The sequence below is a fragment of the Toxorhynchites rutilus genome, chromosome 3 (assembly GCF_029784135.1).
Source record: "Toxorhynchites rutilus septentrionalis strain SRP chromosome 3, ASM2978413v1, whole genome shotgun sequence".
NCBI lineage: Eukaryota > Metazoa > Arthropoda > Insecta > Diptera > Culicidae > Toxorhynchites > Toxorhynchites rutilus.
Genome location: NC_073746.1, coordinates 62,764,416 through 62,788,503, shown reverse-complemented (window position 1 = coordinate 62,788,503; position 24,088 = coordinate 62,764,416). Strand labels below are relative to the sequence as shown.

Here is a 24,088-nt window from a genome sequence, read left to right as displayed (position 1 = left end):
TCATCACTCACTTGGCCCATTCAATAAACGCATTTTCCTAGCCGACGCCGCTTCACACTGGATGCAATGATTAAAAGGTGTTTTGCTGATAAGAAATGCACATTGATTAACACAGCACACTCATTGCGTCTATAAGTCACTTACCAGTAGTGCGGCTCGGATGCAGCGGAGGCAGTCCACCCCGTAATTACATGCTCAGTTTGAATTAGATTCATTTTACTGCCTCTCCACATCACGCCCTGCTCCTTTTTGATTTATTACAACGCACTTAATCGCATTGAGCACACAGGTTGCGGTACAATACATAAAAACAAGTCTTAGTGGGGGGATTTATTGCTCTTCTAAACACTCAGCAAGGGGTCGATCACTGTGGAGCCCAGAAGTTGTATGCAATTTTGCCCCTATCCTTTATGCTTTTCGTTACACTAAGCGCGATCCCCGCCGACACTACACAGAACACGGTTTTAGAGCTTAGATGGTTATTACATAGTCAATTAGGTACACGTGAGAATGTGATATAAATAAAGCATCGACCTCACGGGTGCGCAGGTCTTGCCAGTACCACTAGACGGGTATTAAAATTGAGCAATAACAACATATGTAAAGATGTGTTTCATAATCGATGATAGGTTCTTGTTGTTGTTGAGTAACAGTCCGACTCGAGTGGAGACTTTGAAAGACCCCGATAAAGGACCAAAAGAAAATTTTAGAGATACAGCACGGAATGTTCATTACACAACTACCCACGCAAACACTTTGAAGAACAATGTTGCATAAATCTTCGGTTAGTTTTCGATAACACAAGTATTCACAACAAAATATACATTCAACAGCTCTAACTAACTGCATTGCATTCATTAACACGTGTTTGCCACGATATCTACCACACATCGTCGCTGTTTTGCTGGTGTAGCCCACTATTAGAGGTTTACTTAACACTGCATGTACTATTAACATGTGTTCAACGGAACGATTCACTTTGGCATACAAGCGATAGAAGAGTAAAATGGGTGAACTGCGTTCCAGATTAGGCAAAACTTGCCAGCATGAGCGATTAATGTGGGAAAAATTAATGCCCCATGCCAACGACGGTGGCGACGAACCGATAAAGTATGTATAGGTAGGTATGGTAATTTAGTTCGGTGTGAGCATGTGAACTGGAAAATGGCATTGATTTGAGTCTTCGCTAGTTTTTCCTCAGTTGGTGTACAAACTTTCGCGTGAGCTGAGGGGCTTCGTTATATACGGAACAGTTCCTACAGTTATCTCAATGACATATCTGTGCTGAAGATGGGGTATTAAACATTTACTGATAGTAGCATCCGTTTGCGTGCACGTGGTTTTGCGTGCCTTTATCGGTGTGAAATCTCGAAGCCCTGTCTTGTTTGTCTTGTAATGAGCAGCAAGTTTAGATGAATGTGCAGCATTTTATTTTGCTATTTTTATCTTTTATATAAATTTTTTCTATGGACAGGGTAACCTGTAATGCACAATTCATTTATACATAATATAAGAGCAATAAAAGAAATCAATAACAATATAAGAGCAACTCATCATCGCAAGAGAACAGATGATCAGATTTGAGCTGTCTTTATTTTATTGTGTTTGTCTCCGCTTAATCTCAAGTTAGAATGATAGATTGAATTGGAAAATATAGAAAGAAAATCGAATTATCGACATATGTGCAAAATGGCTAGACATTTACTACCGGTGTACTATTTTTTGTATAATTTGTATCATCTTTTCAACTCCATTCTTCCCCGACTTCAATTTTGCAAGAAAACACAGACAGAAAAACGTGTTTGAATAAACAAAATTCAGAAAATTGTTACACATTCTTAACAAAGCAACATAATTCTGCACACTTTCTTATTAGTAATTTAAGCAAACCTACCCATATGTTCTGCAATGAGAAGTTTGGCCAATTGGAATTCGCGTTGACGGCATTGAGCGTCGTGTTCTGTTATTATAAAGCGAAAATAATAATGAATTTTCAGGCGGAAAGAGCTCATTTCCAGATAAAAAAAAATGAGGATGAAAATCAACTTTTAAATATAGAATATATATTCCATGTAATATACTCTACACATTTTCTGCAAGAAAAATACTGAATAAAATGTGTCAGATAACGATTTTATATTGCAGTGATTAAGTTTTAACGAATATTCTAGATAATTTATAGAAACACTAGCTGACCCGTTAAACGTTGTTCTTACATATAAATTTTTCCCGGTTTTTTTTATGAAACTTTTTGCATTTCCACCAAAAAAATTAGCCATAGAATAAAATCATCAGACACACTTTTCGCTCAAAATTTTTACATAGTCACATAGAAGACATATTTGATAAAGTAGATTTAATTTTTGTTTTAAAAGCGAATATCCATTACCATTTTCGGTTCACATAAATAGGACATGAATCTCAATGTTGTCCATGTCAAACTGCGTGGCAAGGGTGTAACATTTGCACAACTCGGTTGGGCTCGAGATGAAAGGATCACAGAATGCAAAATTGTGATCGGTACGGGTAATTTTGACTCGATCAGATTTCAGAATACCAGTAGTTGATCAGTAGACTGATGCGAAATTTCCTAGGAAATTACACTATCAATTTTATCATGGTGTATTTTGTCGACTAACCAAACTCAAAATGGGTGTATGAGGCAATTTTTTATTTGATCACAGGTTCTCGTAATAGCAGAGTTTGTGTCTGCGTTGCTTATGATAGCGTCTCGCAAGTTTTTTTTCCTCATGCCGCTTCTGTTGATGGTGTCTTAGAACGTTCAACGGCAGACGTTCGCTTTCTACCTTCGCGTACATGTCGACCATGAATTGTTGGCACAGCTCTAAGCATCGTAGAATGACGTTGTCCTGATCACGTCGTATCATCATACGATACACTTAAAAATCCACCGAGCGCACTCCTTTATTTGGTGTTTCGTCTTCTCTAACCATATGTCCCTAGTCTCTAAGTCCCAAAGCCACGCATATGATACGATCGACCGACCACAGAGAGTCATAGACAAGCACGGCTTTCCTCGAAAGCTGACATACCTGATTCATGCAACGATGAAAGTTGGTTGGTTCTACTGAGGATAGTCAGGGAATTATGAAGCCATCGGCCTTCACATTCATTTGGAACACAGTTTTTGTTCCTTCAGCAGTTTCTCTACCTCAAAGTTGAACCGGCTTTCGGCTGAAGATCTCTTTAATAAAGAAAAAAAAAGTTTCTCTGTCAATATGAATCAATCATTCAGGCCATATCGTCGATAACTGTTCTGACGACGCTCCGTTATTTCATTCTTCACCGTCAAATGGACTTCACGGCATATTGATGTGGCTTCCCCAGACCGAATTCGTTTGCTCTCTTTAATGTATCATTTATGCATGTATCAGTTTAAATTGAATATCAGATATAATACAACCCTATGTGATACAAACACTCTCCAATACAAAGAAGCTTATTTCAAAAACACTGTAAAACTGCCATGTTGAAATAATTTTTTTATTTTTTTCTTTGCCTGCCACTACATGAAAAAAGCGGAAAGTAATATACCTGGTGTTCTATTTATGTTGTGCATGTATCGATGTTCACGGTAGGTAACAATGCATCAGAAATCAAGTTTTCGTTTCACTTTAAAATGACATTGCGTACGCGGACAAAAAGACACATTTCAGGGTGGAGTAGTAGTGGTGGACTGAAGTCAGGTTGAATGAAGATGCAGATTCGTATTCATTCGTCACGTCAATTAGAATAACCATTTGCTAGAATTGAGTTGACTGGAAATGAATTGACGAGCGTTAAGAATGAGGATGACTGATGAACGAATGATGTTGACGATGAATGCCGAAGTAGCAATAACATAGTTGCTTGTTATCGGTGGCACGAATAGCTAGGCACAGGAATGCACAGGACAAATGCATGTAAAAATGAGAACACTTCCAATTTTCTGTTTCATCCGTTGATAACATACAACGCCGAGTTGATCCCACCAATCTTCGAATCATGGATGTGGATTTACACGCTTAGGATTGTTGTAATAGGTCCACATTTCATCCCCAGAGAAAATACGATATAAAAACTTCAATTTGTATGGAACCCAGTTCCTGTGGTTTTGGATCATCCTAAAGATCGGAACGGCTTGGCGGGTTACGCCCAATGATTCTGCTAGTCCTTTTCCGAGGTGCTCCTTGTCTTCGCTACTAAAATGTTAACTGATGCATTGAAACCATTTTCACTAGGAGCGATATCACAATAGGTATCGAATATCATTCGATGCGATTCAGTTGCAGATTTCTTCGAATTAAAAACGCTTCGAATTAAAACAGTAAATTGTCGCTCGAATGTCTCCATTTTCTGGCACAATAACGGCTGACACCGATAAAAGCTCTCACTCGTGATGATGGTGATTTGTATACAAGTATCCATCCTCACATTGTGACATTTTTGATACGATATTGTTGTCTTAAAACACTACTGGTAAGCTTCTGTTTACACACCTGACATGTTACTAGTTCAAATTGAAAAAAAGAATCTAATATTTTTCTGTGTTGAAGGCAAGCTTTCCTATTTATAGACGCGCACACCCGTTATGTTTCGTAACACTGGTGGATGATTAATCAGTATGATAACGTCGAAGATCTGTCATTAGAATCTGGGGTTCCCTCGCTAATCAAATAAGAATAGTCTTCAGTTCACCGTGTATACAAAAATTCGCCAAGGAAAATCATGTCCACTGCAGCCGGCCTATGTTCCTCGTTCGAGTTGCACCAACGACGATTACAATTAGGGTCGATTAAGATTTGTCTCCGTCGTTCACATCGTTATCGTTGTTGCAGATTGATTGTATCCGATTAGTCGATATCTAGTCGCGGACAGAAAACGTTTCCGCATTCACACGACGCACCGTTTTGACTTCGTCAGTCATCTATCCCAGCTAGCTGGACCTCCAAGAAGCATCCCCGTTACTTTACCTAACCCCATCAAACCCCTCGCAAGATTGGCATGTTGTCGCGTTTGTCGCCGGGTTCGTTAGCGAAAGTAAAAACAACACAAATTATGCTGCCAAACGTCCACTTCCCTCACGCTTATATACAACGGATGATCGCAGCTCTTCCCGCGTTTGTGAAAGTGTCACAAAGTATCACGTGCTGAGTCGGGCAGCATAATTTACGCATATTTGGTTGTGCTGATCTCGTGGTGGTAGAGGTGAATCAGTCGAAAACCACTTTCTTCTGCCGGTTTTTACCAGCTTGGGTAGCGGGAATCGCATTCCTGTTTCGAGTCTGAACCTTGATCCTGCAATATTTGTTGTTTGAACAAAAACAGGTGATTATTTCAACTGATAAAGGGTGTGTCACATCAAATTGCATCACGGAAAAAACGCTGTAGAAATTTAATTTTTAGGAATTATATCTTCAGCTTCCGCTTGTAATCAGATAAGAGTGTATAGATCACGTTGGCCATGCTTCACTGTCAATTTTTAGTAAATTTGGAAAAATGTCGTCGAACGAAAAAGAGCGTCGTGAATTAATCCTGTGCACTCATTTCGAGAATCCGGAGTTGTCACATCGGGACATCGGTAAGATACTGGGAATCGTCCAATCCACGGTCAGCAGAGTACTAAAACGATACTTCGAGAACCTAACCATCGACCGGAAGGTGAAGAACGGCAAAAATGGATGCTCCGTCAGTCAAAAAGATCACAAGCGCGTAGTTAAGCAGTTTAGACGTGATCCGAGAAGTTCGGTCCGGGATATCGCCAATAAGCTGAATTTGTCAAGTTCATTCGTCCAGCGGACCAAGCAGCGGGAGGGCCTGCGTACATACAAGGTTCAGAAGGCTCCTAACCGCGACAAAAGGCAAAACATGGTGGGGAAGACGCGAGCCCGGAAGCTGTACACCGAAATGCTGACGAAGCCGCATTGCCTGGTAATGGACGACGAAACCTACGTCAAAGCGGACTTTCGTCAGCTGCCGGGCCTGTTGTTCTTCTCCGCAGAGGACAAATTCAGCGTTCCGGAGAAGATTCGCAAGCAGAAACTATCCAAGTTTGCCAAAAAGTCATGGTGTGGCAAGCGATCTGCTCTTGCGCAAAGCGGAGCGCCCCTTTCGTGATGACCGGCACGGTAAACGGGCAGGTTTACCTTAAGGAGTGCCTACAGAAGCGCTTACTACCACTATTGAAGCAGCACGAGGGCCCGACCATCTTCTGGCCGGATCTCGCTTCGTGTCACTATTCAAAGGACGTGTTGGAGTGGTAAGAAGCCAACGGGGTCACCTTCGTGCCAAAGGAAATGAACCCGCCCAACGCGCCGGAGCTTCGCCCAATAGAGAAATATTGGGCGATTATGAAGCAGGCCCTCCGGAAGAACCCAAAAGTTGTCAAATCGGAGGCGGACTTCAAGAGAAAATGGATTTCTGTTCAAAAAAAACTACAACCTGACGTTGTACAGAACCTTATGGACGGGGTAAAGAGGAAGGTGCGAGCATACGGGCTTGGGCTCGAAGTATGAATAAAAAGAAAATGCCAAAAGTTGTTTAATAGTTTTTATTTTACTGTCTAAAATTTTCAAAAGGATCGGTCTACTGGGCGAATTTCTACAGCGTTTTTTCCGTGATGCAATTTGATGTGACACACCCTTTAGCTCGTCCAAACGCTACGCTTCGGAATAATCAGCATGGCGCTTCTCTCTGTTCCCATGTATTAAATGAAGATGAATGGTCCATTGACCAACGGTTTGCGCGTTACACGGACGATTAGAGCTAAGGTCATATGATAATGATTTCCCCTTGAATTTGTTGGAGTCAATCATCTTCTCGTCCAAGTGCGCTACTCTCTCAGCGTAATTGTGTTTCATATCAGTTGTTCATCGTTTCCGATTTATTCTATTTCCTTCAGGTGATTTACCTTGGAGAATAACCCTTCCACAACACACTTATATTTTTCATCTTCAAAATAAGCGAATGCAAATTTTAGGTATCGGTTCCGTTGCTGTAATTCTTCTGCCAACCATAAACCCGATACGGATAACTTTGAAATAAATTTTCCTCCAGAAAAATAGTCATGAAACACCGATAGCGGGTTCGTATGAACTTCTTCAACTACCATCGGCTGAAATGTCATACTTTTTTTCGCACTCCGCAGCGCCAGTCATAAAAGTCTGCAGTGACACACCGCGGAATCGCTTCGTTTAGCCGTACTTGCCGCCAGTACGGATGTAGGAAAGGTGTGAAAATCCGCACAACCGCATTTTGTTACGGCAGACAGCATGGTTTCTTCAGTTCTGCGTGTTGGTGTTATGTTGGTGCATAGAAACCACCATCAAGATGATGATGATGCCGCAAGGCACGCCGCGAAGTGCAGCGCCATCTATAACACGCGCGATGGCGATAAGAAGCAATGAATGGTTCAATCACGATCTTCCTAGATAGCTTTACAGATTCTCGTTGGTGGGGAAATTAACGACCGATTGTGGTTGGAAAATGCCCTTGGGGAAGAGCTGATCGCTGATCACGTTCAGCGCATCTCTTTTACCACTTGTCTCTAGATGTCTGAATTTTCACAGTCAATGTTACCAGCAGTGAATTGACATTTTCATGGGATAATTGTGAACATAGTACAAGTATGCAATTCTTTACTATGTCAATGAATACTTTTTCATTAGCAACACAAGGTTCATCTTCTCTCGTGGCGCTGCATTGCTATCATCGACTAATTAAACCACGTTGACCTTTGCTCAAATTATTGTTTTCTTCCAGCCGAGTCAATATATGATTCATTAGAATGAGATTTGCTTTCTTCATCAATTTACGAACGTAAAACCCATGTAACGTTCATACCCATGCTAATTTAAATCCTCGGTGTATGCTCACCGATAAGTGCCAATTCTATTTTTACGACGATGAATCTCTCTCTCTTCATGAAAACGTTTGCTTTTGTTTGTAAATGGTGTTCCCCTTTCCCCGCTGCAGGTCGCGTTTTGTTTCCGTTTGACGTGTTGAACATTTCACACATATGGGTAATTGGGGCCATTCACCTGATACAATCTAAGCTTTCAACTGTTTGTTTATGGTATGCCGAGGCTCACAGATCTAATTGTTTACATTTTGTATCTTCATTCCAGATAAATTAGCATCTAGAAGCAGCCATAACGATACACTGTACATACACACAGGGGGAGCCTTGTTATGTAGGTCATGATGATTGCCTGTGACTGAAGGTGAGAAAGTAGTTTTAAGAAATTTCAGATTCCAACCATGCAATAAAAACAAAGGGTTCGTCTTCTACACCTGTTCATATAATAAATTCAAATATCATGAACTCATGTCCACATGTCAATGACAAAATCTGCAGAATACAAAATCTTGTAATAAGGCGCATCCACTTAAACAGTCATACAAAAAGTGTCGTTGAATTAAATCAAGTGATTGTGGTATGAACGAAAACAGTTTTTCGAAAATTTCTAGAAGTATTCTAAGAACGTAAACGCTTTTTTGCTAAATGTTCTTCCCCGTGGCAATTGGAACATAAAATTTTCATTCCAACCAATTTTTATAAATATCATTTTTAAGACCGTAGCTTTTTTAGTTTGCTCTTGTTCTCGAATTCGTATCCCTTGTCGATACAACGACGAACCAACTTCGAAGGATAAGTGGCCCACAGAGTGAGTGTACATCTTTCGAGGAACGACAAAATGAGACGAGATTCAATTCCTCCAACAGTGCTATGACACGTAATAATATAGCGATATAGCCTCTATTCAATAAGTGGGACAATCGAGCGCATCACTCACTAGTAGTACTAACTGCAAATGTCCTTGTAAGCAAACATCTGCCCGTTTCGCTGGGTTGTTATCCCATTGATGATGATGCTGCGCTTTCAAGTGTCACAACTATGCCGGATCCTTGTCAATGTCACCGAAGCTGATGTTTCCGGAAAGTGGTTCTCGCATCGCCCCCCTTCGCTGCGAGAGAAGGGCGCCCCCACGTGGCTGGGACTGGGACAATCCATGTCAGATTTCACATCGGGGATTGGAACTTTAGATGGGATAACACAGGAACAACATTCTTGTCTCTCTTTTTACATCGTCGTTCCGAAAAAAGGCTGTGGTTGCTGTTGTCGGTATCATTACTTGATGGCTCTGCATAGACACTAAACGTTTCCGGAATGCCTGCATTACGATCTTTGGGTAGAGCCAAGTTTTTTTGCATTGAAGGTGACTGAAAATGCATTCGTTATTACATGATAATTATATTAGGTGTACCGTTTCTTCGGTTTTACAACAGATGGCGTAACTTGATTATTATTCCAGTGAATCAAATTTCCAGACATTCTTTGGAAAGCTAATGGAGGCTTTACTCGATCAAGATCCGTCACAAACGCAACAAGAACATGCAGATACACTTGGAGTAGCTCAGCAAACCATATCCGATCGGTTAAAGCAATGGGAATGATCCGAAAGATAGGACTTTGGCTGCCGTATAAATTGAAGCCACGAGACGTCCAACGTAGTTTTTTCACGTGCGAACAACTGCTCCAACGGCATAAAAGAACGGGAGACCTCTACCGTCGACAATTGATGCGGCCACAATACGAGTTATTTTGCAACACATGCTCGGCCGCATGTCGCGAAACCGGTTAAAACATACTTGGAAACGTTGAAATAGTAGTTCCTATCCCACCCGCCATATTCTCCAGACATTGGTCCGTCCGATTACCACCTTTTTCGATCGATGCAACATGGCCTGGTTGACCAGCACTTCTCCAATTTCGATGAAGTGAAAAATGGATCAATTCGTGGTTAGCCGATAAACCTGCCGATTATTTCCGCATAGGGATCCGTGAATTGCTAGAAAGATGGGAACAAGTTGTGACTAACGATGGGCAATACAGTCAACTCTCCCTAACTCGATGTTCTGTATCTAGATATTTTCCCTAATTCGATGGATTTCATGGCACCTTCGATTTTACAAGCATTCTTCTCTCCATAACACGATACCTCCCTAACTCGATGCCTCTCTTACTCGATGTGTTTTGCTTCATTTTTCCATGGATTTTCACCTCCCTAACTCGATTGATTTTCGCGTACATGTTTTTGTGCGTTATTACCTCAGATTTCAATTGCCCTTGAAAGTGAAGACGGAGTGTTCGTGTCATCAAACAATTTCTTTTCAAGTATAGAAAACCACGAGAAACCTTTCAAGCGAACAATCAAAACGCTAATCATTGCGCAAGGTTTGAGCATCATCGAGCAGGTCGAAAAATATGGACGGAAGGGGTCTGAAGCTGCAAATAATTTCAGTATTGCACAAAGTGCGGTATCAACACTACTCAAACTAAAGTAAAAATGGAATCGGAATGGAAAATTGTATCTAAACCAAAAGCATATAAGGTTGGTCAGAATCGAGAAGCTGGAGCGGGCAATGAATTTTTGTCTTGTCAAGCTAGACAAAATAATTTACCCCTCTTCTATTCTTCGGGATATGGCTTGAGAATTTGTCCAGAAACTGGGAAATCCTAACTTTAAAGCACAACCAACATGGACGGGAGTGATATTCCGCTGGCATAATTAATGTGTCGTGAGCGATGTCGACGGTATAATACCGTTCGATTGCTCAATGTCTTTTAATAATTAGTGCAAAAAGGACCAAAACGTGATTTGCTGTGATCTGATGCCAGATACCGATATACTAGAAAGTGTTGAAAAACCTGAGAAAAACGCTGAAGATAGTAGTTCTATTGAGATGTTAATTCGAACGTTAAATCAAACCTGAAGAATATGTCCGGAATATTGAAATCAACTGAAAATGTTCCTGTGAAACTATTCGAACATTTCTTTGTGATTGAACAGTTCCTGCGTGATCGTTACAATTCAGTTTGAGTAACATACTTAATCAATATTTTCTTTGTTAACCTAGTGCCTCGTGCAAGTCGGACTCGATTATATACAAACTCGATTATATATGATTCGATTATATATGATTCGATTATGTAAAATTTAGGACTCAATTGTATACAGTTTGAAAAAAAAAGTTTTTTTTATAATTCAAATATGAATAATTTCAAGAAAAAAAATTAACCTTTCAGCATTAAGGTGAAATTTAAGTTGCTTTTATAAGTACAGTGGATTAATCAGAATTCAATTTCTTCATCAGGAATTGTTTATATCGATATTGCAGCGAAATTAAGAGAGATAGAAGTTTGTTCGTCAAAGAAAAAATTGTGAAGAGGTTAGAGAGCTTTAATTTAATTGATAGAAACAATCAAGTTTAGTATGAATTTTTAGGATAAAATTAATAATTACAAATAAAAAAAAAACTTTTAAATTTTCCACTTCAAAAATGTTATTTTAATCCACTAATTTAGATGTTCCACTACTATATCCTGTGCTCCCTTGGCCGAGTGGTTAGCGTCATAACTAACATGATTCCCGTTCTGGTCGGGGGAATTTTTCGTCAAAGAAATTTCCTCCGACTGGCACTGTGATCACGCGTATTCTAGAGCTTGCCACTCAGAATGCATTCAAGGCGTGTTATTTGGCATAGAAATCTCAACTAAGTACTAATAAAAATGACGCAAGTAATACTACGTTGAGACGGCGAAGTTCCTCTAGGAACGTTAGTGCCATTGAAGAAGAAGAACTACTATATCCTGTACTAAATTTTCTCATCTTTCAAATGAAAGCAACAAAATCGGATTACGTAGCATACTTTTCGATGTAGAGTCAGTTTGAGCCAACAGAATCTGAAACAAAGAAAAAGTTCTATAAGTCTGTTATCGTTGAAATTCTAACATATGCGTAGAAAGATTTTTTTCGTGAAATATAACCGTCTATCACCTCCTGAAAGATTCTGGAAAAAATATTTTTTTTATATGAGAAAGGTGTTTTTTCACTTTAAGGGAATGAATCAAAAATTCAAATTAATACCATAATTGGGACACTTACCCTAGTATATGACAATTTAAGACATAAAAAAAATTAGGAAAAAATGTTCTGTATCTCGATACCTCCCTAACTCGATGGTCCCTTTGGATATCGAGTTAGGGAGAGTTGACTGTACTTTGAATATCAAATTTGTAACAATTTTTGCAGAATAAAGCTTTAATTTTTGAATGAAAACGAAGAAACTTACCAGTACTCCTATTATGTTATTTGTTGAGTTTCGGATTTTACAGAACGCATGTTGCTACATATGACACACAATAATGTCTTCCCATAGTTACACTGGGCCAAAAGACTTCGCGTTTTTTGTTCAATTTTTAAAGAACGATTTTTGAAGAACGCGAAAAGGGACCACACAAAAACAGGTTTGCCTGTACATCGTAATTTAAAAAATAATTCTTTAATATCAGGCTGTCAAAAAAGTCCTGCGGTATTTTTTTTTAATTTTCATTTGTTCATAAAATTAGTTACAATCATCTGTTTTAAGTCAAATATGCGCCGTTTTGTTCGATGACTTGTTCCCAGCGAGAGGCCAACTTCATAATACCCCTGTTATAGAAGCTCGCTTCCTTATTGGCAAAAAACTCGGATAGCCAATTTTCACAGGCCTCTTTTGTGGCTAACTTCTGACTACCTAGCTCGTTCGCCATGGACAAAAACAGGTGGTAGTCACTTGGTGCAAGGTCCGGACTATACGGCGGATGCAAAAGAACCTCCCATCCGAGCTCCCGAAGCTTCTGGCGCGTCACCAAAGAAGTGTGTGGCCTGGCGTTGTCCTGATGGAAGACAATGCGGCCTCTGTTTATCAAAGAAGGCCTCTTCTTCATGAGTGCTACCTTCAAGCGGTCCAGTTGTTGGCAGTACAGGTCCGAATTGAGCGTTTGGCCATAGGGAAGCAGCTCATAATAGATTATTCCTTGACAATCCCACCAAACACACAGCAGAACCTTCCTGGCCGTTAATGAGGGCTTGGCCACCGTCTGAGCCGCTTCAGCGGGCTTCGACCACTACCGTTTGCGCTTCACGTTGTCGTAAGTGACCCACTTTTCATCGCCAGTCACCATCCGCTTCAGAAACGGGTCGATTTTGTTGCGATTCAGCAGCGATTCACATGCGTCGATACGGTCAAAGATGTTTTTTTGCGTCAACGTGTGTGGCACCCATACATCGAGCTTCTTTGTGAAATCAAGCTTCTTCAAATGGTTAATAACGGTTTGATGACTTATCCCCAGCTCTTGCCCGATGCTACGGCTGCTACTATGCCGGTCATTCTCGGCTAATTCAGCGATTTTGTCGCAATTTTCGACGACAGGCCTTCCGGAGCGTGACGCATCTTCGACGACCTCTACACCAGAACGAAAACGTTGAAACCATCGTTGTGCGGTGGAAATGGAAAATGTATCGGGTCCATAAACTGCACAAATTTTATTGGCAGCTTGAGATGCATTTTTGCCTTTGTCATAGTAGTACTGTAAAATTTGTCGGATTTTCTCTTTATTTTGCTCCATATTTGCGACACTATAACTCACGAACGACTTAACCAAACAAAACACTGTTAAGGACTATTATAGCGCACAAAAATACCTTTCCAACAAGCTATAGTATGACTCGATACAATGAATACAACTAGAACTACGCGCTTACAACGACACCTCGCGGGAATACCGCAGGACTTTTTTGACAGCCTAATATTTGGTAGGTATTTGTTCAACCACTAACATACACTGTTGTTGTTTTATGCGCTATCAAACGTAAATTGCATACAACTTGAAAACTGGACAGTAAGCAAAGCGTTTAGAAGTGTATTATTAAGAAAGTCAATACGCCAAAACCATTGTGTTGTCATCTTGGAAATCTACTTTAAACTACAATAGATTTTTTTCTCTATTATAGAGATCCTCAACACATTTCGGCTAGTTCGTCACTTTTTACTTCCATTTTTGGAAGAATGTCGGAAGTGAGAATTGAATTCGTGATCTCTGCGTGAGAGGTATGGATGTTACCACCACGCCAGATCGCCTCCAACAATAGAATAAAATAATTATTACCAAACTGTTGAGGGTATGCTATCCGATTAAACTCTCTCTCTCTCTCTCTCTCTCTCTCTCTCTCTCTCTCTCTCTCTTTACCTCCCTCTCTCTTTCTTTACCTCCCTCTCTCTTTCTTTACCTCCCTCTCTCTCTTTCCTACTCTTTCTCTTTCTCTTTCTCTCTCCTTTTTTATTTACCTATCTCTTTCTCTATCTTTTCTCTCTCCTCTCTCCTTTACATCTGTCTCTCTTTCTCTATTTTTTTATCTCTCGCTTTTTATTTCTTTTTCTCTTTCTCATTATCTCTCTCTATCACACTCTATCTATTTATATTACACTTTTTCTATAGCTATCTCTCTATCTTTACATCTCTTTCTCTCTCTTTTTACTTCTCTTTCACTCTCTTGCTCTTTTTACCTCTCTCTACTACTCTCTTTCTCTCTCACACTCTGCTTCTCTCTTTACCTCTCACTATCTACTTTCTCTTTATTTTCATACCTCTCACTCTCTACTTTTCTCTCTTTATATCTCTCACATTCTACTTCTCTCTCTCTTTATACTTTTCACTCTCTACTTCTTTTTCTCTTTTTACCTCTCTCTCTCTTTCTCTCTTTTTTTCTCTTTTTTTTCTCTCTCTCTCTTTCTTTCTCTTTCTCTTTCTTTCCCTCCCTCTTTCTTTTTTTATCTCTTTCCTTCTCTGTTTTTTCTCTCCCTGTGTTGCTACAGATAAACAATCGCCCTTCCGCTTTATCCCATCCTTTTTCCATATAACGCTTCGCCCTATTCCATTATCGAAATTACCGAAAAATCGAACAACTTTTATAATTTTTCATCTCTTTGGAAAGCAACAATATGGTTACAATTTACCATAAATTTTATTGAATTTTGTATATCTTTATTGGCAATACATTCGACTCAAAGCGGAAGGTGTGTCCATAGCATAACCAAAACCTTATAATGTAAACTTACCCGAGAAATGGAAGACTCTCGACCGCTTGAACGCCAATAATAAGAATTACACCAATGGCTTCCGTCAAAAACATTATTTTTTGCAGTTCAGTCGCTAATGTGTTCATCCACTTAGTGTCCAAGTCCAAAATTTTTTTTCTAGATGACACTAGATCTCGACGTTTCATACAATTTGAAGACATTTGGCTCCAAAATAAAAATTTCGAAAACCCCGATTAGCTATACTCCCCCCTTGGGTGATTTTTCGGTTTTCAAAAAACTCGAATTTTAACCGCTGTGCGACACTAGTAAATGAAGTCCGATTGAGCTGATATTTTGCATAGGGAATCAACATTTTTAATCAAACCATAGCGCAAGTTTCGGCAATTGGAATTTGAAATAGTCAATAACGATGCCGGCCACGTCCTAGTCAGCAGAGGAAGGGAAGGAATGTTAGTATGATATTCGCCGCCCGAAGGTTAGAAGGGTCTCTATTCCGATAATCATGGAAAGAATAGTTGTTAGTTGGGAGGGTTAAGAATCTGGATTCATTGAGATAAGTGATGTGATTATGTAAACGCTTATTTTTGGGAAACCTGAATAGGTAAACGAGAGAACTCCTCTAAAATCCATCAACTCGGCGTCATATTCGGTTATTCATCTAGCGTACGCTTTTTAGAACTCCAATCGCGATGGTAGAGAGTTATCTTTGGAAACCAGAGAAAGTAATCGAGAGATTCCTCTGAAATCAATCATCTCGGCAATATGTTCCGTTATTCATGGCACGTACTCTGTATCGAACTTCAATCGCGACAGAAGAAATTTAAGAAGATATCTGAGGGAACTCTAGAAACAATCGTCCCGGTGATATGTTCCGTTATGCATCAATCCAAGCAATCCATTGGAGTAGTAAAAATTTCAAATTATCAACGGTGTAATGAAGCAATACAGTACAATTCGCGATAAACATTCAATATTAGTGCTTTTGTAAATGTTTTCTTACATTATGCTCTCATTCTTGATTTCATTCCAGCAGAGGCCGAACAAATCCGTCGTCACGGTCAGAGAAGTCTCTGGCTAGAAGCATCCGCCTTTGGATGCACAAAATCATCCCCTCCAAGAAGTTAGTATTCGCCCAACGGCTGGCGAATTGAAAAGCCATAATCGGAGGAGTCCTGTACGCAGCTGACCTACAGAATCCAGACATACACACACACAAACATCCAAACACCACAGAAAATGTCACATCATAGCGACGATCAGCTGCTGCAGGCTGGTAGTGATTCTTTCTGGGAACCGGGCAACTACAAACGGACCACCAAACGGATAGAAGATGGATACAAGTGAGTGGGATACGTTATGAACTCGCAAGAGGGCGTTTCCAATCAGGATAATCACAGTTAATTGTTATACGTTGCATGTTGTGAAAATGTTCGCAATACACCCAGGTTTTTTTCACGCGGGGGATACGTACCTCGTAAGAAAAACCGCGTAAAAAATCGCGTTAACTGGAAAATCCGCGTAAAAAAACCTCGTAAAAACCGCGTAAAATCCTGGGTGTATTTGTCAATCTCACCCCATGATCCACTCTCACCCCCATCAACGGTACATTGTACACTAGGGTGGCAGCGAAAATGCACATGTCAAAAACTTTAATTTGCAATACCTAAAATATATATTTTTTTATTTCATCAAAAATTTTTCATATAAAATAGAAGCCATGTAGAAAATTTAAAAAATGAGTGCATGATTGTGCAACTATTTCTGACAAACTCTGTGGAACAACGAATTTTTATGAATTTTCGAAACTTCGAGTTTTTGTATGTTAACAATCATTTTTAGCTACAAATTATGAATCCTGATGTGATTTCAAATAAAAAAGTTCTTTATTAATCTCCTTTTAAATACAGCCATTCTCGAGATATTTCAAAATTTTTTTTTTTATAGTTTATTGTCTTTTTTATTGTAAATATGCTCTTTTAATACGTTTGTCGTGTTATGCCATCATGTTCATGAAATTTTATGAATTTGCTTCTAATTTCCAACAACTTTTCCAAATACATCATTATGGTAAAAATATATGCTTAGGAGTTACGTTTTTTAAAAATATCTCGAGAATGGCTGCATTTAGAAGGAGATTGATAAAGAGCTTTTTTGTTTTAAATCACATCAGGATTCATAATTTGTTGCTAAAAGTTATTGTTAACATACAAAAATTCGAAGTTTCGGAAATTCATAAGAACTCGATGTTCCACAAAGTTCTTCAAAAAAAGTTTTATCATCTTGGACTCATTTTTTAATTTTTTTTACATAACTTCTATTTTATATATAAAATAAAAAAAAATTAAAAAATACATTTAGATATTGAAAATTAAGGTTTATTTTTGTAAATAAAAACGGAACTGGTACAAATTCGGTACCCCGTGGGTAATTTGGTACCCACCCGGATATCCAGCGGTAATGATCGCACTCTGGTGGTGAATAAAAAAAGTGTTCTAGAAATGTAGTAAAAAAAGTAAGATGTCAAAAACCCAAAATATCTATGTTTTTTTAAAAAAAAAATCAAGTTTTGTTGTTTTTGAAATCTCGAAAATTTTTCATGTGCGTTTTTTTAAAAAATCATTGAAAATCGAATAGTGAGCCGATTTTAAATATTAAAGCTGATTTGGATCAAGAAAATGATGTTCTTCAACGAATTCGAGTAAGTGTATCGAGATTTCAATCACAAATTTCAAAAATTCCAAAGTGAAAATTCAGTATGCGGGTAATTTGGCACCCCAATGTAAACATAGTGTTGATGGTACACTATGCTAAGTATTGTATGCCATGCAGCATGCTTTTTTTGTTCCTCTTTGTTTTGTAAAATTGCATGCTTTTTTGTCAAAGTTGAGTTAATTTACGTAAGACAGTGTACTTCACTTCTATTTTGTATGAAAATGTCAAAAAATACATTTTTCAGTGATTTCAGGACGATTCATTTAATTTGAAAAAATAAAAAAATGGGGTGCCAAATTTATACCCAGGCATCTTGGGTACTCGAATTTGAGTTGTTTCACTTCTATGTTCAAAGCTCCGAGCCAAATCAAGATTTTTAAAATCGGTTTGCGGGGAAATGTCCGCAATAGATCCTTTCATAAGCTGTCGTAATATGAAGAAATTCCGAGCATTGGCCAAGAGCTAAGTCCAAAAAAACAAAATGGGGTACCGAATTTGTACCAGTTCCTCTATCATTTTTTTCTCAGTGTATATTTTTTCACGTTTCATCATCAGTACTACATCAATGTACATCAATAGACACTATTTCGGTACGACTCATAGTTTTTGAGACATAAATTATCAATAATTTCTCTTACTAAAATCGATATGCCCTTTTCAAAAGTTACACTCGAGTCAAAAAATTCCCAACCACTGTGGAAAACTCATATTTCCTCCAACCCAAACGACGATTTAGGACGATTTCACTTGGAACTGCTCTATTGATGCAGTTCAATTCCGGAATTTATCAATTGCGTAGATAAAAAATCCGAAATCTGTAACATAGAATAAAAGAACAGTAAATGATTCAGATCATTCAAAGCTCCTTGAAAAAAACGATTCACCGCATTCTTCAGCTATATTATGAAATGGTCTACATTGTGCATGAGTGCTGTATCCAGATACTACTATCTGGTTACAAAAGTATAACCTTTGAAAACACAATTTAGATGCTATGTGCTTTTCATACTCACTGCTCATTGAGACAATAACCGTTATCTTATCGTGCAATATTTATACGATGCGATTGTCCAAATTTACCTTCTACCACATCGCGTTCACCTCTAATAGATGAAGCTAAATTTTGATTTTTTTTTTGAAAACCTACAATCGTAAGACAAACCGCAACTTATCAATGTCCCACCATCAGATAGCGATGTGTAACACGTGAATGATTGATGATCGGCCGATGGGACACGTTATGTGTTATGTTTAATCGGTGTTTTTTCCACTTCTATCTCCCAGATTGTGCACAGACCTGCAAACTCTAATTCAGGAACGAGCGGAAATCGAGAAAGGATACGCAAAGAGCTTAAAAACCTGGTCGAAGAAATGGGGCGAACTGATCGAAAAAGGTGAGTACTTTTTGATGTTCAATGAATTCTTACGAAAAAAAAGATTACAGGCGCGCAAAAGATAAACAATTTCACTGTAAGCTGTGGTTTATGTCAACGATATCGATTGGAAATATTTGTGGCTCTTAGCAGCGATAGCGAGCTTGACAAAATACTTGTCAAACCATATAAGCGTTGAGCTCGGTTGCAACAAATACCGTCACCGACCGACCTCTCGTAACGAATATGACCTAATCAATGTCACGGTCATTCGCATTTGCCCGGAGGGAATATGGAAACTGTCAGAAGCGTATCAAAGCACCGACCAACGGCTCCTATATACTTTCAATATTTATCAATATGTTGGTACTACTGCTAGAGTGTAACTGTAACTATCGTGTTTGTGTTCCCCTGTATTGTTTCAAACACTTTTCATTAGTATGAAAGGTTTGAACCTCCCTTCTACCTCATGATATTGTTCGTCTGTTTTTTCTAATGAGAAAAGAAGACATACGAATCACGGCGGAATGTTTGTGCTATGGATGACATCATTTGTTTGATAACAAGCGTTAAAAACGATATATCAGATACCAGTGCTAACCACAATAATAATGCTCATGCTAATTAGTTTGCACCTAATGGGATTGCATCTAAGAAGTGCTACTCTCTTTATAGGAACATCCCATTAGAGTTACGTTTTTCAACTGCGTTCAGAACAACCGAATCAAATGAAGTTGAAGCAAAATGATGAAATCGCCTACCGTGGAAAGTAAATAGTATGTCCTCTAGAATCCGATTGTGCCCCAGGCAGGGGCATTAAGATGTTGAATGTTTGACCGAATGTATCATTATATAAACAGCTCACAGTTTGATACCATTGCGCACGACGGACGTAAACAGATATACCTAAACTCAGCGCGCTTCATTCGTTCACCAGAACAATTATAATTTATCATTTCCTTTGCAGACATTTGATACGAAAGTGCGCTTCACGGTAGCAAAACAAGTGCGGGCGTGTGTCATTGTCCGCCGCAATGGTGAGCCTCTGGCACACTCGAGATCATTGAACAGTGAGGGAAGGGATATTAGGTTTTGCAAATGACGCACGATCAACTGTTTCCCAGTGTCATTGGTTATCCATTTTAGTCACCATTGAATGCTTTTGAATGTGTCTCCTAGATTCATCGGAAGAACATCATTCGATTCACTGGAATTAACATTTAAAAAATTAAATTTGCAGAATTAAAATACGAGGGTCGTTCAAAAAATAAGTTTCAGTGCCTCAGAAATCGCGGAAAAATAAAGTTAGGACAAAAACAAGGTGATTTTCGTAATCTACGTTTTATTTTCTATTTTTCTACATAATCGCCGTTACGTTCGAGGTATTTTTCATAGCGCGGCACGAGTTTTTCTATTCCGAGCGCAAAGTGCATAGTGTCCAACTTTTTGAAGTACGATGTAACTGCGTCATGAATTTCTTGAATGTTATCACCTTGTTGTTTGTCCTAACTTTATTTGCGCGATTTCTGAGGCACTGAAACTTATTTTTTGAACGACCTTCGTATAGTGATTATATGAAAAAAATAGTGATTATACATGATTATATCTCATCCCTGCAAAAAGCTTCAAGATAGATAATATATCTTCGAGATGAGGATTAACTGGCTTGATGTGTAGCATTAGTAAAAATCTAATTAAATCGATTATTTCGGTTAACAGACGTATCAAATCATATATTTCAAACTTCGGATCAACACTTAAACTTCGGATCAACACTTAATATTGAAGAATTCATAAACTAAGACGGAGAACTCATCTGAGTAAATAACCTGGGAAAACACCCAAGAGAACTCCTTCATTTTAGAATACGCGTGGATAAAATTAACCGTTATATTTCAAACTAACAGTTTTTAGTTTGTGTCATCGACTAGCTTTACAATAAGTAAATAACCCTGTTTATTTTTTTCATGGTAATGCACAGTAAATATGGATTTCGAAAGTGCGCTCGTACTTTCGTGATATCCATTCTGCATTCTGTTCTTGTTTCAAGGATTGAGAATAACTAAAAGAATCGTCGATACGTTTTAACGTTTTAACGAATGATTATCACAATCACAAAAATGATACTCTAGATGGCTCTTACTGAAATCTGTCATTAAACGCAACCTAGAGAAGCTTAACTACGACCGAAAGATTTTGGAGATTCTAACAGCATCTGAAGAAACCACACGAACCTACGTCGGTGTTGAAGAAATATAAATCTAAATAAAATCAGAACCTGTTCGTATTCGTATTCGATTTTGGCTTCAAAGCAACTTTATGACCATTTTTATATTGTTGAATTGTAACCATATTATGTTATTGTAATGGTAATGTTACAATAACGTCTTTCATGCAAGCGACGCAATTACCAACAGTCATCCTCGTGTTGCGTACAAGCCATGACGATAGAGATTTTTCATAACATTACCATTTTCATCGATTTTTTATATTCCGAAAAATCACGAAAATCGATCTTTTCTTTTCGATCTTTAATTTATTTGATAAAATAATTCCATGACGGTACAAGATGAATGCCCTTCTTGTTCTTCTTCAATGGCACTAACGTTCCTAGAGGAACTTCGCCGTCTCGACGTAGTATTACTTGCGTCATTTTTATTAGTACTTAGTTGAGATTTCTATGCCAAATAACACGCCTTGCAATGCATTCTGAGTGGCAAGCTCTAGAATACGCGTGATCACAGTGCAAGTCGGAGGAAATTTCTTTGACGAAAAATTCCCCCGACCAGAACGGGAATCGAACCCGAACACCCGGCATGTTAGTTATGACGCTAACCACTCGGCCACGGGAGCACCATGCCTGAAAAATACAATTTGAGTTTACTTTTGAGTTTTTTTTATTGTAGCTTTCATGCTGAGAATCAAAATAAAATGCTTTTTACGTTTGAATACAAATGTGGATGTTAATACCATGTTGAAAGAAAATACAACACTTGTATGGAACAAGCAAGTAAATTGGAAAAAAAGACGGGTGGGTAATGTCGGGGACATAACCGGAGTGACGTAGGACTATACAAAGGGGACAGCTTTTGTTAAATATATATTTTAAATATATTGTTTTATTTTCTTCTCCTACGTGAATACCTACCTATCTACCTGAAAAATGGATTAGTTTACTGTCTACTCTTCATGAATATGTTGATGGTTCTGAAAAGAACCTTTGGTGTTGTGTTTTTGTTATCACTCGATATTCCCATCTTGTTCGGTTAAACCTTCCTGTTTAGCTATTGCGTTTGCCACTCGCCACAGCTTTCACAGTTCGAACATTTCTTCCCATCCAGCTTGTGACATATTGTTCAGTAAATTACATTTAATGCGACTTTGCCACTCACTGAAACTAATTGTTGCCTTGCCGAACCGAAGCTGCTCTGTTCTTGATGCGTGTTTTCTGATTGTCATGAGCAGCTTTGCAAGCCAACTCGAGCACTCCGACGGCCGAAACTCTATAATCGCTGTTAGGTATACTGGTGCTCCGGCACCAATCCGTTCGGCCTAGTTACCCTTGCGGAGCAATCAGTGAATGCGGCCAACAGGGAACTGGAGATCTGCACGGTTCGAGTGAGACTTTGCCTTTCCCTTAACTTGTCCTCCTTTGTTACGTCCACGATGCCGATGCCGTACAACCACACGGGTTTACGGTTTGAAAGAAAATAAGATATTTTTTTGGGGTCCGCGTGTTTTATACTCTAGCGCAATTTAAGAATTGGTGAAAATCAATAAGCTCAGAACAACTGCCAAATTCACATACTCATCATATCCTGGCAAACAAATTATGAAAAAATCAATTTGTGTTTTATTATTATTTTGGATAATGTTTTAGAAAGCATTGAACTGTATTTCCTAAACTCTTTTTTGGAAGCGCCTTGTTTTATGGAATGGTTCCAATTTAGAAAACTTAGTACTCGTGGTTTTGAAAAAAACCATTTCGAACGCCCTCGATGCCGCCTTGTTCTGGATTTGCCACCAAAGCAGTTTGTATAAAGAACAAACTTTTTTCTTCTGCTACCTGATGCCGTTTTGCGATTGCGTTTGCCACTCGCCACTCGCTGCAACTGCCTGTTGTCTTGATGTCCACCGAACCGAATGTGTTCTGTTCCGAATGCGGGTTTTCTTATCGTCGCGAGCAGCTTTGCCAGCTAACTCGATGACTTCAGCGGCCGAAACTATATAACGCCGGCTAGGTGGACTGGTGCACTGGTGCACTGGTACTAACGCGCTCGGCCTAGCTACCCTTGCGGGGAACTCCAGATCAACACGGTTCGAGCGGGATTTTGCCTTTCCCTTCACTTTTCCTCCTTTACCATGTCCAGACATGGCTGCTTGGGTTGGTTTGTTGATGTGTTGTGATGCGAACCGATGTGGTGTACGGTTTGAATGAGAATGATCGTTACGGAAGGAAGGAAGGTATTGTATTATAGAGACTTTAAACTTTTGCAGTTCATTCGTCTCTAGCCTTGAGAAAGGTCCTTTGAAAACTCTACTCTACTCTACTCCAGCGCTACCACCTCCGCCCTCTTGCCTTGAGAAAGGCACTCGATCCCTCGCCGTCCAGCTCGTCCAGCAACGATGTTGTCCAGTCGGTGTCCACACAAATAATTATCGTTACGGCAGCGGAGCGGGGATTTTTAAGCTGACTGGCTGGCTCGAGAATTACGCATGTGTGAGACTGCGACCAATGTTTCGTTCATTTTTTCTTTTTCCAATCGTGCTTCATTTTATTTCGCTACTGCTCTGGTTGCCCGTTTTGGTCGGTACGATTTGAGGAGCACAAAATGGACCAATCAAAAATGGGCACATAGTGCATTTTGACAATGCTTGATATTTCACAATTATTCAATTATTTATCTCAAGAAAAATGAAATGTTATTAGTAATGATAGATGCGTAGATATATTTCCTATCAATTGATGCAAAAACCTTTGCGATCTATTGAGAAATGCTCGAGTTATAAGCGTTCCAAATCTTGCATTTTTTCCTACTTGTTCAGTGCCTAGATTTCCATTTCACCCCCTATATCTT

At 39.0% G+C, this 24,088-nt stretch overlaps 1 protein-coding gene across 2 annotated transcripts in view; it reads left to right on the top strand.

Moving 5' to 3' along the window:
* The window catches only part of LOC129775040 (protein kinase C and casein kinase substrate in neurons protein 3), a 116,116-nt gene that overhangs the window by 68,453 nt on the left and 23,575 nt on the right, over positions 1-24,088 (top strand). For both annotated transcript variants that reach the window (XM_055779215.1, XM_055779214.1), the window contains exons 2-4: positions 8,127-8,222; positions 15,956-16,265; positions 18,922-19,031. In XM_055779215.1, the coding sequence (XP_055635190.1) occupies positions 16,162-16,265; positions 18,922-19,031 (214 nt within the window). In that variant the 5' untranslated portion in view covers positions 8,127-8,222; positions 15,956-16,161. The remainder of the gene's footprint in view (positions 1-8,126; positions 8,223-15,955; positions 16,266-18,921; positions 19,032-24,088) is intronic.